This window comes from Aythya fuligula, chromosome 9, assembly GCF_009819795.1.
Source record: "Aythya fuligula isolate bAytFul2 chromosome 9, bAytFul2.pri, whole genome shotgun sequence".
Lineage (NCBI taxonomy): Eukaryota > Metazoa > Chordata > Aves > Anseriformes > Anatidae > Aythya > Aythya fuligula.
The window spans coordinates 13,775,835-13,790,986 of record NC_045567.1 but is presented as its reverse complement, the minus strand read 5'-3'; the positions used below and the strand labels follow the sequence as shown (position 1 = coordinate 13,790,986).

At 51.3% G+C, this 15,152-nt stretch overlaps 2 protein-coding genes across 5 annotated transcripts in view; both read right to left on the bottom strand.

The window, feature by feature from the left end:
* Positions 1 to 9,814, bottom strand: part of XXYLT1 (xyloside xylosyltransferase 1) — a 37,973-nt gene extending 28,159 nt beyond the window's left edge. Inside the window, exons 1-2 of the mRNA XM_032193095.1 lie at positions 9,429 to 9,814; positions 4,010 to 4,157 (exon numbers count right to left, since the gene is read on the bottom strand). Coding sequence (XP_032048986.1) covers positions 4,010 to 4,157; positions 9,429 to 9,806 — 526 coding nt within the window. The 5' untranslated portion in view covers positions 9,807 to 9,814. The remainder of the gene's footprint in view (positions 1 to 4,009; positions 4,158 to 9,428) is intronic.
* Positions 9,815 to 10,727: 913 nt separating this feature from the next.
* Positions 10,728 to 15,152, bottom strand: part of ACAP2 (ArfGAP with coiled-coil, ankyrin repeat and PH domains 2) — a 64,077-nt gene continuing 59,652 nt past the window's right edge. For all 4 annotated transcript variants that reach the window (XM_032192840.1, XM_032192843.1, XM_032192841.1 and 1 more), the window contains one exon: positions 10,728 to 14,182. In XM_032192840.1, the coding sequence (XP_032048731.1) occupies positions 14,079 to 14,182 (104 nt within the window). In that variant the 3' untranslated portion in view covers positions 10,728 to 14,078. The remainder of the gene's footprint in view (positions 14,183 to 15,152) is intronic.

Below are 15,152 nucleotides of genomic sequence, written 5' to 3'. Positions count from 1 at the left end.
AAACCATTTATTCTCCGTGCAATACGCACGCAGTCATGCAGATGTTCCACTAAAACCTTTAAAAAAACTGCTGCTCAGTTTTTGAGAGCCATCAATCTGCAAGTCAGTGCATCACCACAGCCCTAAGGCTTCAAACAGATCACTAACTCGTGGTCATACAGGAACGCCAGGGCACTTCGAAAATGATAAAGAGGGGATCCTAAAGCTAGGGAACTTTAACACAAGGGGTGCTAGCACTGAAAAAGACTAGAGACAGACTGATACAAATGGAAACAAACATAAGAGAGAATTTAATATTCAAATCATGGCCTTCGTTTCTGCTGGAGCATGTTTAAGCTTGCAATTAAATCCAGCTCCCACAAAAAAATGGTGCTAAAGCTATGGAGACAGACACGCCTGCAAAGACGCAGTGTTCCTGGCAGGTGAAATGGCACAGAAAGGCACCAGGAAAAATGCTAATGCAGCATGAAAATGAAGCTTCAGACATTTCTTCTCCACCCTTAGTAAAGCAACAGCTTCTTCCAGGCCATGGAGAGCGGCTTCTCAGAGAAACAGAGGCAGGGCCAAGGGAGCGGACAGGAGCACAGCACCATTCCTACACCACTCACAAAATTTCAGGAGGGCAGCAGAGTGTGTAGCCCTGCCTCTCCCCACACAAAAAGCTCTTTTTGTACTTAACAAGCAGGTGGGTAAAAGCACAAGTCCCCCAGCAGAAACCCTGACCTTCACACAGCTCACAGCCGAGGCGGCTGAGCTACAGCGGGGACCAAGAAGCAAGCACCAAATGCAGCTGGAGCAGAACCAGTATCACAAAGCAGCAAAGCAGCTGTCCTTGGTCAAAGAGCATGTCATGTCCTCGCCGCAGCAGCCTGGTTCTTGCCAGCCCGCAACGTACGAGCCTGCTGCTCCTTGTCAGGTCCTCGATGTGCAGCTGGAAGGCAGGGAAGGGGCCCGCGAGCCTTGCCAGACCCATAAATCACCAAGCGCTGCAGGCACCCGGCGCAGTACATCTGACCTCCCTTGCAAGGGAAATATAAATCAGCTTTACTAGCAGCTTCTGAAACAAAACCTAAACTCGTGAAACTGTAAAATGCCTCCTTAAACATCCTGCGCACCAAACAGACCATTGCAAGCCCTCATCAGACTGCCAGAGAGCGAGCAAGCTTTTCAAGAGACAACACTACTCACAGGTTGATGAACTGAGAAGACATTTCAGAAGGTGTGATCAGCTTCTTGCTGGAAGGCTGTACAATACGGGTATCTTTAGCACACAGCAAAGCTACAGTAGAGGTATCAGCACAAGAAAATTAGCATTAATACCGTCATTTGTATTCAACATACTTCAAAGCACTCACAATGCAGACATCGCCAGACAAAAAACTAGCGAAGTCCAACGAAGAGCTAAGTGCAGCACGTTCACTTAAAGCCCCCGAATAACAGAACTGCTGAGGCTGGAGGGGATCGCTGCAGCTTACCCCTGCCCACAGCAGGGACACCCAGAGCTGCTGCTCAGACATTGCCCTCTTTGGCTACAGGCCCTCCGAGAATGGAGCCTCGGCAGCTCCCTGGGCCTGTCCCAGCACTTCACTGTTGGAAAATTGTTTTTTTCTTAGATTTAAGTGGAATCTCCCACGTTTCAGTTTGTCCCCGCTGCCCCATCTTGTCACAGGGCACCACATTGAAAAGATTGCCTTTGGCCTCCCTGCTGCCCCCGTTGGATGCTTACACGCATGGATCAGATCAGCTCCCCCAAGCCGGGCAGGAGCACAGCAGGAAAGGGTCCTCCCTGCCTAACGGGCCTGCTGGCACAGCCCCCAGGGCTCTGCTCCCCGGCACATCTCCCATCTCAGTCCTTCTCCTCCTCCTGGCAGCACACCAGCTCTGGCCGTGGTCCCCAGCCCCAGGCTCCTCCATCGCTCCTGTCCCTGCAGCTCACCGGGCTCTGAGCGATGGCCCCGCTGCCTCTGCAGGCTCCAGTAGGACACACGCCTCTTCTGCCCCTGTGTCTATCCAACAAAAGTGTGCTTATTAAGGTCAATAATGATTTTCTGATGTTCACCTCACCCCCTCTGCAGGACTTTCCCATGCAGCAGACAGGCAAGCCTCTCAGGGAAAGCAAGGCACCTCTCTTTTCCCGGAGAGCACTGAGGAGGCAACCACTGGGCAGGCTGCAGGGCTGCAGGAACGCGGTGCCTGCCTGACACGTGGCTGCCGAGCCAGCACTGAGCTCGCAGCCCGGCAAGAGCAAGGCCGTGCCTGAGCTTTGTGGCAGCAGGATTGCAGGCGATGTTATGCCTGGGCAGCCGCCAGCACGCGCTGCCGCTCCGGCCGCGGAGGAAGCCGTGGGAGCCAGCTGAGCACGCCAAGGGAAGAGCTCTGTCACCAGCACACGGCAGCAGGAGCGGGCTGACACCGTACGCCCAGCTTCAGGAGCCTGCAGGGTAATGCAGCAAACACGGAGAGGGCCGAGGGCACAGGACAGCCGGCAGCCCTGCCGCAGAGCACGAGGCAAGGGCCTGGAGCTGCCCTCCGTGCGAGGGAAGTAGTGGTGGGCGTCCCGGCTCTGCAGGGCCAGGTCGGCCAGGGATTTGGTAAGGCAGCCAGGAGTGATCTGCTGCCTTCAGCAAGCGCTCACCAGGCGTTTGAGAAGCGGCTTCTAGATCCTAAAGACGTGGGACATGGATGCTCAAAAGGCTTTCTGGGTCTCCAGGGGAGAAGGGCATCGGTCTGCTTCTTGGAGCAGCCACAGCAGCTGCTTTAATAGCAGGGAGCAGCAGGGAGGCAGCTCAGAGCCCAGGAGCCCGGCAGCCCGTGCCCCCCGCCTGCCCCTCTCCCCCAGCCCAGCACAAGGCCGGAGGGCTGCGGGCTTCGCAGCGGGGCCGCCCCAAACCTCTGCCAGTGCCTCTCGAGTGCGGGCTTGGCGCTGTGACCCTCCCCAAAAGGATGGCCTGGGAACACAGGAAGGAAAGCAGCGTCTGCTCCACTTCCTTCTTGTCTGGCAAGCAAACAGGGTTTGTGAAACCACAGTGGCTCCAGGACATACCAGGGCCCCGAGCAGGCCCCACTGTTTTTAACTCTCTTGCAGAGGCCTTCCCAAATCGCCCTCTCTCGGAGAAGACCCTGCCCCGAGGCAGCCCAGAGGACCCTCAGCGAATGCAGACAGGCCCAGGCACAAGGATGAGCCCTGCTCTGACAGGCAGAGGGGGCTGTATGTGCTGCACCTCCTGCTGTGTGTGGGGCAGAGGGGGCCCCTGCCCCCGATCCCACTGCGTCCCCGGGGAGCCCGGGCTCAGCCTGTGCTGGGCTGACACACGGCGTTCGGTGCTTTGCTTGTAAGGGACTACACACCAACAGCAACGTGATCCCGGGCCATCAGTCTTACGGGAAAGCCTCTGACCTTTCTCCCAGCCCCGACCTCAGCGTAAGAAAAACAAGCCTGACCTACAAAATGAGAGGGACACTGAGTGATCTGAGGCTACAGAGCACGTAGGTCCCAGCAGAAATACCCGCACACAGGCGGGGAATGAAAGCATGGCACGGACCGAGCCGAGCTCCCTTTGCCAGCTGCCTTGTTTCCTTGCAGATTTATTGTTGGTCCCTCACTAACAGCAGAGCGAAGACAATAAAGTTAAGTGATGTGGCTGCTACGCAAAGCAAAGCTCAGCAAAGCCCCAGGAGAGGAAGGTGTACGCGGTCACAGCGCTGCTGACACCTGCTAGGGCAGTCACTGCGCTGCCAACACGTGGCACCTCTCTGCTGACACACCAAGGGGAAGGGAGGTTGGAAAACCACCCATGATAAATACACTGCTATATACGGCCAGACCAGCTCCAGTTTTGCCTCCTCTCACATCTCGGGGAGCGAGGGCAGCACCATCCCGCTGTGCAGCAGCGGCCTCTCCTCATGGTGCCTGGGTCCGTGAGCTCGCGTTGCGTTTCTCGTAGCACCGACCGCTCCCTACAGGCTGAAGAAAAAGCAAGCCCGTGGCTGCAGCTCAGCGGAGGCTTACCTGGGGGCATGATCCGATGCATCGCGACTGACAAGAAGAAGATGGAGTCGCTGTAGTAGGTCCCTGTTCCAGCACTGAAGTGCTTCTGCATGGCTTCGACTATCGGAAACAGCTTTTCGGTCAGCTCGTTCACATCGTGGGTTATTACCTAGGAGAGACACCAGAGACACCCGCTCAGCCATGATGTCCAGCAGCTCTCTCCCCTCGTTGGCAGCCTTTGTTCAGCCTGCACCAGCACGGGCCTGCGAGGCTGTGAGCCCCAAGTATTGCTGCCGGCATCCTGGCTGCACAACGGGGTCTGCCCGTGCTGGACCCTGCTTGCCTCCCCACCCCGAGAGGCAGCTACGTGTGCGGGGACCAGAGGGAAGGATTTTTATGGCCATTCTGGAAATGGGAGGCAGGCACCGAGGGACTCAAATCCATGCACACAACCAAGTCTGTCCAGGGGATGTTCTCCCACAGCCTCTGGTCCCAGCTGTTGACGCTGCCTAAATGTGACCACGGTTCTGGGCTCCCATACGGAGGCAATCACGGGAGGTGTCAGCTCACTCCAGGCTCTGGCATCCCGCAGCTCTGAGGCGAGCCAGGCCACGTCATTTACCCTGAAGACCAAGCCTTGCTCCCTGCCACAAAGGCAGGCTGGGCCGGGGCCAGGAGCTGAGCCCGGATTTCCTGAGCCTCAGCCCAGCACTGAAGCAAGCTCCGCAGCGTGCCCCCACCGGGGCTGGGGGAGGAAAGGGCGAGCAGGCCACAGCAAGCTGACGAAAATCCAGACATCAGCAGTTACCAGAGAGCCGAGCATCTTCCTTAGCTGGAGGTGAGCCTGCTTGTGCCGGAGCTTCCCAGTGCTGCCCACGCACTGCCACGGGGCAGAAATGGGCCCCAGGGAAAGACAGACCACTCACACCACCCCACACAGCCCCTCTCATGTGCTTATCCTTGACAGAACACAGAGAAACAAACTTTTAAAATGAAGCAAAGCCCTTCCACGCTGGTTACCGATGACCAAATCAACACTCACAGCCCACACACTGCACCTGTGCTCAGGAGCGACCCGAGAGCTAAGCGATGAAGCCCCATCTGCTCCAAAACCAGGAGCAACTGCGAACAAACTGTCAGCTACTGGAATTGTGCAGGCATACACCTAACTGCACGCCGAGTCTGATGAGCAGGAACACGCAGGCTGCTGCTCGTTACATGCACACGAGGCCACGGGTCACTGACTCACGCCAGAGAACCGGAGGGATTTTTGGTGTAATTACCAGGCGCGGGGGACACGGCCCTGGTGCAGATTAGGGAGTTCAGCAACTCCGAGCTTGAGACTCAAAGTCGTGCTGCCTTCTTCAGGCAACAGAAAGCAGGAAAAACCCAGCAGGAACTGAGTGCTGGCCAGGACACAACTTAGGAGCAGCACTTCAGTTTTGGGAAGGGAAGCCTGGTTTGAGGATGCTGAGATAGCGCCCACAGCTGGCCCTGCCTTCGGCAGAGCATTCAGCCCCGGATCCCCACCGGGCCCTTCCAAACCAAACTACTCTGTGCTCTCACTCCCTTTCCCTACTAGAATTTTATCTGCTTAAAAGATAGGAAAACTGTACTATACACTTAAACACGTAGGTTTGAGCATTAGATTTTCTTTTTAAACCCAAAGCCAAGTCAAGTGCCTCAGAAGAGAAGCCGACTGGAACCTGAGCTGGTGCTGCAGCCGGGCTCTCTGCAGGATGCGCAAGGGGATGCTCTGACACCCAAGGAAGCAGGCACAGACACGGAGGCAGTGACAAAAAGCAGCCTGCAGCTTTTTCCTCCCACACCTTCTTGCTGAAATTGTTCCCCAGATCACAGCTCTCGTGTCAGAGCAGAGCTTGCAGGAGCTGGGGAGCTGTCGGTGGGCCCAGCGGCGCTGAGCACAGCGAGGTGCGTCCACGTCCAGCCTGGGTGCTGGCAGAAGCCCTGAAGCCACCGGGCACAGCACCAAGCCCCCAGTGGCGCGTTGCTGGGGCAGAGTTGAAGCAGCAGCGTTTTGATTTCCTCCTGGGGAAGCGCCCACACACCCGCTCCAGGCCAAGGGCACGGTCTGAGAGCTGGAGGCTTGGCCCTGCGACTTCACAGCAGCGCGACCACGCTGCGAGCTGCGTGTCCTGCAGCTGGCCTCACGCCACGCGGCCTCGGGAGGAAGGCAGGAAGAGCACAGGACAGCACGTACCAGGGAAGTGTGCTGCGAGAGCTCATCGCTGGCCACGCTCCTGTTTGGACAACACGGCGTGCGCAGAGCTTCCCCGAGACGCTGGAGAAGGAGAAACTCGGTTACCAGCAGCATCTCAGCCCAGCTCCCCGAAGCGCAGGAGGATGCTGTGCCCCAGGGGCTGTGCACGGCCAGCTCTGCCCTCACCGTTAGCACAGGATCACACAATTGCAGCAAGGAGATTTGCAGCACTGCTGCTGGGTGCTGAAACACAGCTGAATGCTGCTGCCCAGGCACACAGAGCCAAGCCCCAGCCCAGAGCACCGACCCAGGGAGCCTCCCCCTGGGAGATCCCTGCCCTGCCACGGCACCGGTGGGAGCAGGTCTCCCTCTGAGAAGTGCCCAGGCTTAAATCACCTCCCAGGTCTGGAGATGATGAACAGCAGAGCAGGGGAAAAAAAAAAAAAGAGAATTCAAACCAACTCCAGTCAGTTCTGGAACGAGCAGAGGGGTGCCAAGCACCGGTGGACAAAAATCAGGGGAAAAACACTGCTGAAACTCCAGACACAGTATCATCTGTCCTCCCTTGCCTTCCAAAGTAAACAGAGGAAAATGTGTTTCTGCTGCCCATCCTTTGGGTAAGCACTTCTGCAACGCAAGCTCCTGACACGACAAATCCTCCTGCAACCACAGGACTGCTGTCCTCACCAGTACTGCGGAGGCTTCTCCTCTCCCCAGCACTGACTGTAGCACAGCTTGTTTATCTGCTGCTAATTTTGTACTTGGTTATTTATTTGCGTAGCAGCTTTCAGTAAATCCCCGTGGCTAAATCTGACCAAGTTTGCTGAGGACATTAAAAAAAGTAAGTTCCACGGGTTTCCTGTGCAACTTGCTTCACAAACACATCTCACGCTGAGAAAAGACCCTTTCAATTGGCTCACTAAAAGGCCACCACACTTTCTCTCTGACTGTCCCTCCGTCTCGTGCCAGGTGCCTCTGCACAGATCCTGTAGGTGCAGGGCCACAGCAGCCCAGCTCGTGACAGCACCAGCCCTGCAGAGGACAAGGAGAGCTCAGCCTTCACCCGCGACCCCGGTGCGGTTCCCAAAGCACCTCCCTAGAGTAGGTGGGTAACTACATCTCACAGAAGGGGACTGAGATGTAAGAGTAGGGCTGACCTGCCCAGGTGAGGAGCACCGACTTGTAGAAATCACCCTCAGGCTTCCTAAAAGGCAGCACTTGAGCCAGCAGTCTCTAAAGCCATGCTATCTCGAATAGATAGCCAGGCCCTGCCAAAAAGCCGGGGCAGGCTGCTCCCTGCTGCATCCACGTCCCGCAGCCCCATGCAGGCGGCGCAGCGCGGAGCACCAGCTCCATCTGCCGCCCGCACGCTGCGCTCCCAGCCCAGCTGCACTTCTGGGAGGTGTCCACGGGCTCAGACACGCAGGGCTGGTGACACCACTGTGATGACTGTCCCGCAGCTTGGGTCTGCCCACCCCGAAGCACTGCTGCTCACCATCTGCATCGGGAGGCTGCAGCCGGCTGCCACGTTCTCCAGAAGGCTTTGGAAGTACCTGAGCCCACACACATGTTGTGGGGGAGATGAGAGCTGGCCCGCTGCCTTCCCCAAGGATCAGGATCCAGATTTTGTGGTGCCTGGGCTCTGCTCTAGCAGAGGTTGTGCCTGATCCCAGCTCTGCTGGGAGGGGAGGGCAAGGACAGCTCCAAAAACACAGCCTAAATCCTCCTCTCATGAAGAAAAAGTAAAGTTCAGGGTTCATCAAACCTGCTCAGCAGCTCCAGCGGCCTCCCGAGCACTTTGTCAAGCCTCAGCTCTGGGCCTGCTCCAGGAGAACAGGGTAAGAACGAGGAGAGCACTCTGGGGATGCCAATAGAAGCCAGGAGGAGAGGTCTCAGGACAGAGACTGGTGACTGCTGATGCAACCAGATGAACAGGCTGAAGGTGAACCTTCCTCAAAACTTTAGCAGCACAAAAGGTCCAGGTTATGCTGATGTCTTCTGCTAACAACGAGGAAAGGGAGAGGCTCCAGCAAGAAAAAAGAGGCACTGTCACCCGTTAAGCACACCAGAAATGTCACGACATCACAGGCAAGACTAAGAACTAGTACAGAAGCCTGTATATTACCAACTGTCTGCCTAAAAACCACGTAACTGCAGAGATGTGAAGTCTGCTGCCAGCCCCAGGCCAACAAACCAAACCAAACATCTCCAGGAGGCATCACGCCTTCCAGGAAAGGGAAGGAGCTCCTGCTGTAGCAGACCCTCGTGAGATGTCACCTGAACTCTCCGGACAACGCTGCTTGATCCCACCCAAGACAGCCCAGCTCGACTGCAAGAACTACTTCTGGAGCTGAGCCATGGCTCGGTGCAAGTCTGCAGCCACCTGATGCACGCAGAGGCTCACCCCACAGTACGCTCCCACCTCACACAACACTAACTGGTAAGCCCCACAAGGCCATACCCTCCCGGAGCAGCAGTGCTGGACAGGCTGCCCGCAGAGGAATTTGGCTTCAGACACGAGCAGAGGGCAGTAAGGCAGCTGCACACCCACAGGGGCGTCCGTGAGGGATCCACGTGCTGTCACGGCCCAGCAGCTGAACCTCTCTGAGGGACACAATGCCACAAACCTGAACCAAGCTGTGCGCTGCACACCTAATGCCAGCTCAACTCCAGCTCTGGGGCGGCATGGCAGCCCCACAGCTGTCTGCTGGCACCGCCACGGGGCACTGCAGGCCACAGCACTGTGCACAACGCCAGCTCTCAGGGCTGCAGCAGGGGAAGGTTTCCAAAGCTGTTACCTGCCACATCCAGACAGCTGGGACGGCTCGGCAAGGCGCAGCGTATCTGCTATGGGTGACATGGCAGTGCTAGTGCTAGTACAACGGGTTAAGAAGAGAGATGGGATTATTGTCCAACAAGTGCTGTGTGTGAACAACGTGCAGGTTACACCTCAGGCTGTTCTGGTGGAGTTTGGCTAACATGAAACATCTGAAAAACGAGAAACAAAGAGCTATGGCAGAATTAGAAGACTTCTAATTCTGAATAGAAGCATCTCAGGACGGGAGGGTCCCTTCTTGGCGTCTCACAGCTCGGTGCCCCCTCCGCTCACCAGCTCCCTGTTTGACGGGAGCCAGCTTCGCACCGGCTGCCTTCAGGGGGGGCTCCGTGTGCCTTCCCCGAGGCTCCCCCCACCCCTCACAGCCCCCGGGGCCGCCTCACCTGGTGCGGGAAGGCGGCGCGGCCGAGCTCGTCCCGCAGCAGCCCCTCGGCGATGTCCCTGCTGTTGCGGTCGGTGACGAGGTGCAGGCGCAGCGCGTCCCCGCGGCCCAGGCGGCCGTGGCGCAGCAGGGAGCGCAGCGCGGCGCGGGCCTTGTCCCGCAGCGAGGGGCCGCGCTCCGCCTTGGTGAACAGCACCAGGAGGTGCAGGGCTCGGCCGCGCCGAGCCGGGCTGGCCGGGGTGGCTCGGAGCCGCCGGGTGGCGGTGGAGAAGGTCTCGCCGCCGCCGCCCAGGTAGTAGAAGGCGCACACGGCCAGGGCGGCCGCCAGCGCCAGGGCGCAGGGCTGAGAGCGGGCCCAGCCCGCCCGCCCCACGGCCATGGCGGCCCCGCTCCTGCCCTACCCGCCGCCCGCCGCCATGCTGAGGCGCGGCCCCGCCCCGCCCGCACACGGCACGGAGCAGGGGCACGGCCGAGGGGGAGCGCGGCTGCTGGGTGCTCAAAGCAAGGACGGGGACACGGAAATAAGAGCTCGTTTCAGACAGAGCAGGCGCAGGAGCAGTGATTTCTCGGTGATTTCTAGGAAAACAGCACTTGGATTCTTCACAGGAAGGCGACGGGGATGTCCTCCTCCTTTATCATCTTCTTTCGCTGCCCATGGAAGGAAATAGTGTGCAGAACCAAGGGATGGGCCAAGGTAGCACGCGGAGCCTGGCCCCAGCTCTGCCTTGTGGGCTTGGCCCTGGTGTAAGGTGTTTGTGGCAGCACAGCAGGCTGGAGGACGGTACGAACAGGAATAAACACAAAAACTAACTTACATCTCACCCTGGGACTTGGCAGAGGGCAGCTTGCAATACTGGCTTTTAATGTACTAAAGAATCAGCTCGGTCATTTTGACAGTGGGAAAGCATTGCTTCCTGGGTACTTGCACAGTATTTGTAGCTCTATGAACTGGTCCTTTGGTAATCACTGCGCCATGGGAGGTTCTCGTGATGAAGATGCAGAGTTAACAACCCTATTTTAAAACAGGTGACTGCAGATGAGCATCATCTAGTCACTCCTGTGCTTATTCTAGTTCTTGCTTTTTTCTTTAGTGACTTGAAGTTTCTGCTCTACCAAGCAGAATTCCAGTAACTCAGATGTGTACAGATGGCATACTGCAAAACAGGAGAAGCTTCCTTTTTATGGGGAATTGCTGACAGCAGTAGGAAGATGGGGGTGCATTTACTAAAACTAGTTCAGCTCAGTATATAAACTGGTAAAATATAAAACCATAGGAAATGGAAAAACAAAACAAAAAACACAATGTTAACACAATCCTTTAACACAGCGACAACATGAACTGTGAAGGGTACAATCCAAAGCCTCTGAAATCAGGGGAAAGATGGCCATAGATTTCAGTGAGTTTTTGGGTTAAGTCCTGATTGATAAGGAAACTTTGACCATTTACTGTGTTCACCCAAACTTGCGGGAATTTCAATGTCTAATATAATTCAGTAGCACTATTCAGTATAATAATTTAGAAGTTTTACATACATCGTACCAACATTAACAAAACATGAAACCTTTTGAACAGTCAAAACAGTACAGATCCCTATGGAGATACCACAGATACCATCTTAACACGCAACGTAAGTTATACCTCTGAAATTAAGACGCATTAGAATATACGTTGAGATCTTACACATCTGTCTTTCCAAGAGACTTTTGGAACGTGATCCAGCTCTGTCTAGGAGGAATACTTGAAAATCTTTTAATGGACTGTATAGTAAATTACAAAAAATCCACATGAAAGCTGATTTTAAAGTGTTTTTGGAATCTACTGCTTTGTACCCCATTGATTACTGATGACACATTTCATATATAGAGAAACATGAACTGGAATTGAAGCTTTCCATTATCTGGTACAGGGTACAAGGTGTTAACACATACCAGAGTCTTACAGTCTGCTACTCGAGTTACACTCAGCTTCATACTGCAATAAAGAAATGGAAGTTTCCTAACATTATTGTGCAGAACATCAGCACTTGAATCAGAACTTGAGGAAATCCAGATCTCCATAGCACTGGAGTTAATCAGACTTTGTTTTACCAAGGGCTGAATCCTGTAAGGTACAGAGACCCTGGAGCACTGAGCCTGCCAGTGTCCAACAGGACTAAACCCTCGATACATGTTGAGGAACTTAATGGCATATTAATTTTTGCTGATGAGCAGGATCTCCAGACACGTATTGCACCTGGCCTGAAAAATGCAGTTTATCCTGGATATCATAGTGTACCTAAAAGGATCAGGAAATGAGGTTCCAGGATCAGAATTGATACACCTGCTCCCTGAATCACTGAAACTCCAAATCTCCTGAAAAGTCATACAATTTGTGGATTGGGTACGTTACTAGTCCTTTAGCATAAACAGCCTGATACTGCAGAGTATCAGACGAGAGCTGGAAAGCAGTAGATGAATCAGCAGAGCTACAGGGAAAAAACTTTTTGTTGGTAGAAAATTGTCCTGCAAAATTTGTCAGATTTTTTTTTTTTTTTTTTTAGTAGGAAAGAAAACACCAGTGGAGATTGGTTAAGCGTCTCGGATGTTTTCCCAGCAGCGTGGAGTAGGACAGCGATTATGCCACTAAGCTTTCGGGAGCTGTACATTACCAAACATTCACATTGTACACCGACCGTCATGTAGATGGCAAAGGATACAAATCTTCTGAAAAACCCTATGTCTACAGTATATACTATACATAGCCATATCTTACATTGTCCCATCTGTACACAGGGAATTTTACTTTCTCTAAAATCTACTAAATAAATGTCCATTGCTGTTAAATACTATGGATTACAAAGTATATTGTCATTTCATAGACAATTATTTAAAATAAACTTATGAAATCATCTGTAAGCAGTAATTTCTAGTAAGTTGCTTATTATTCAATGAAACACGCTCTTCAAACGGGCAGAGTCTGCTTTTCCTAGCATAATTAGAACACAGATTAAACAAAACTTTTTTAAAGATTCTTTTTCTTGGAAAGACCTGTTGGACACTAAGATGCTATTAACTTCACATCAAGAATTGTCCAGATTAAATGCACTACTATACATTTGCTGCAAAATGATAAATATTTAAAATACATTGTTTAAAAACTTAACATGCCAGGAAGTTCAGTTTTTACCACAATTTACAGAAATTCTTTACCCAATTTTGCTTATACAAGCCAGCCTGGAAAAAAGCCAGTTCCTAAATGCACTTAAACAGAAGGTTAGCATACTGCCATGGCTAATAGGATTATAAAAAACTCACACTGATGGTATGTAACTTAAAAATTCTCCTTAAATTGTCCATAGGGTAGACAGATACAATATGAAGAATTGCATCTGCTGGTTTGTGGCTTCTGGTGATTATTTTAGTAGCACATAACCTGATACACAAGCATGTATCTACAGACACCATTTGTGCATGCACATCAGCAGGTGGAGCTCATCAAAAAAAAAAGCAACTTGCGTTGTTGCCCTCAATACAGCTGGAAAATATTCTCAGTTGTTACTTGGCAAAAATGTGCAGTATAATTCCTAGGTTTTCTTCTGCAAGCCTTAGTTTAGACACACATACATCCACACCTTTGTAGATTATGTTTACCATGCTGTGCTATAAAGGATTGATTGACCTAAATTTAGGGTAGCTGTATTACATATGCATTTTTATATATGCAGCTTAGGGCTAGTAGTGAGAACAGCAAAGAGAAAAGGTGACAAACAGCTGTCATGTGACTGTTCTACACAGACTCCTTTGGCTTTCCATTTTTACTTGGATGTCTCAAATTTCAAGTTTTGGTGTCAAAATACTGACAAACCCCATATCATGTCCAGCAGGATTACATTTATTTCTTTCATTAAAGGTTCCAAGTGCTCATTTAAAAGTTACTTCCTTCACAGCAATCTTCATTTTAGAAGGGGCTCAGGGGAGAAGAGGGGTGCAGAAGAAAATTGACTAACTCTTAGAATTTGGTCCTCCAGGATATATACTGATCGTGACTGACCTGCAGCCACTAGTATAAAAGCCAGCCTGGTGTTAAAACTTCTGCTGCAAAAGAGTTTGCAAAAGAGAAGTTACCACATCTTGTTATTAACAGCCTACCTCTAACCAGAGTCAGGGTAGGAACAAGAAAAGTTACAGGCCCACAAACGGAAGGACAATTCTGTAAGTCATTACCTGATTTCCCTTCCAAACAGTCCAAGAAAATGCAACCTAGACCTTCTTGTCAGAGGCACATCTTTATGGCAGCAGTGAGACCGATGACAGTATAGGATACTAATTAGCAAAGCGGATCCGGTCATCCTGCCACTCAGAGTCTGCAATACATACAGCTATGCTCTGCTACGCTCTGCTAAGTACGAGCTGCAGATGAACTTCATACTTGCTAACTGGTCCTATTTCTACACCAAGCTAGCAGGTATTCCTTTAACTTTAAAACGTTTTCTTCAGCTGCTGAGGTATATGTACTGTGGAACATAAAACTCTTACACATTTCCCCAGCTACCATGATCTACAGCTACATTAGAGTGGTCGTTTTATCCAAACTATCTAACAAAATGCACGTAATTCATTCTGTTAAAGACGACTTGCACTAGAAGGAGCAGGTTCTTTTCCTTCTTGACACTTAAGGCTTCTGGGAATCTGACTGCTGGAAACGGTTTAGCTTCTCTGGATTATTTGATGCCATTTGAGAAAAGTCACGAAAAATGTCCTGATAAATTTCATCTCCTAGAAGGAAGAAAAAGGGGAAACAATTTTAAACACTTGTGTTAATTAACATCATCCATCATTGCACAGACACCTTACCATGCTACCATTTACTGTATAACATCTATAGTAATGTGTAAAGACTTCTTACACAGATGGAATGATGCTGATGTGAACTGGGACTGTTTAATCACATGCACATTCTGTAGAAGCAAATTAAACAAAGCCAAACTATACCTGAAATAGTACCTCAAAGGCAGCCACATAGAGGAAAGTTCAGAGTTAGAAAGGAAAAGTGCAAGCGTTTTTAAGCAACGTAAAAATAAAAATGTTTATTAGCTATCAGAGAAAAAATACTTGGTTTTGGAAAGGACGTGCTAACCAAGACTCATCAGTAAATTAGAATTATGGCATAAAAAAAGATTTACTTGGAAACAGAGGTCAGAAGTCTAACAGCCATAAAAAACTCTCCATGAAAGAAACAATTAGCAAACAAGAGTATATATATAAAAAAAAAAAAAGCAATCCTAAGTAACCAGGGAAATTATTGTTCATAAACATTTTTGGTCTATTACTTACATAAGTATAAATTTTTGATGCATTATCAGACATATATCATTACTTTTATAAACCTAGAAAGTATTTTCTTTAAATTCTTTTTGTTTGCTGCTTATCTTTACCCTTTTTGTCTAAAACCAACTGACTACTAGTGCAAATATTCCAAAATGAGAGCAGGCAGCAATTTTTATCTGCTCTGTCTCCATCCCTTCCTCTATCTACACAGGAAAACCACAATCCAGATAGAATATTTCTTAAGTCATTCTTCTACCATCTCATCTACCATCTACCATCTTCTACCATCTCATTCTTCTACCAAGTCATTCTTCTACCATCTTAAAACGGAGATTTTCACATTTCTTTAATCTGCTGCAGCATTTTGGGCCTTGAATTAACCTTCATTTTAAAACATTAACCGTACCATATTGACTTC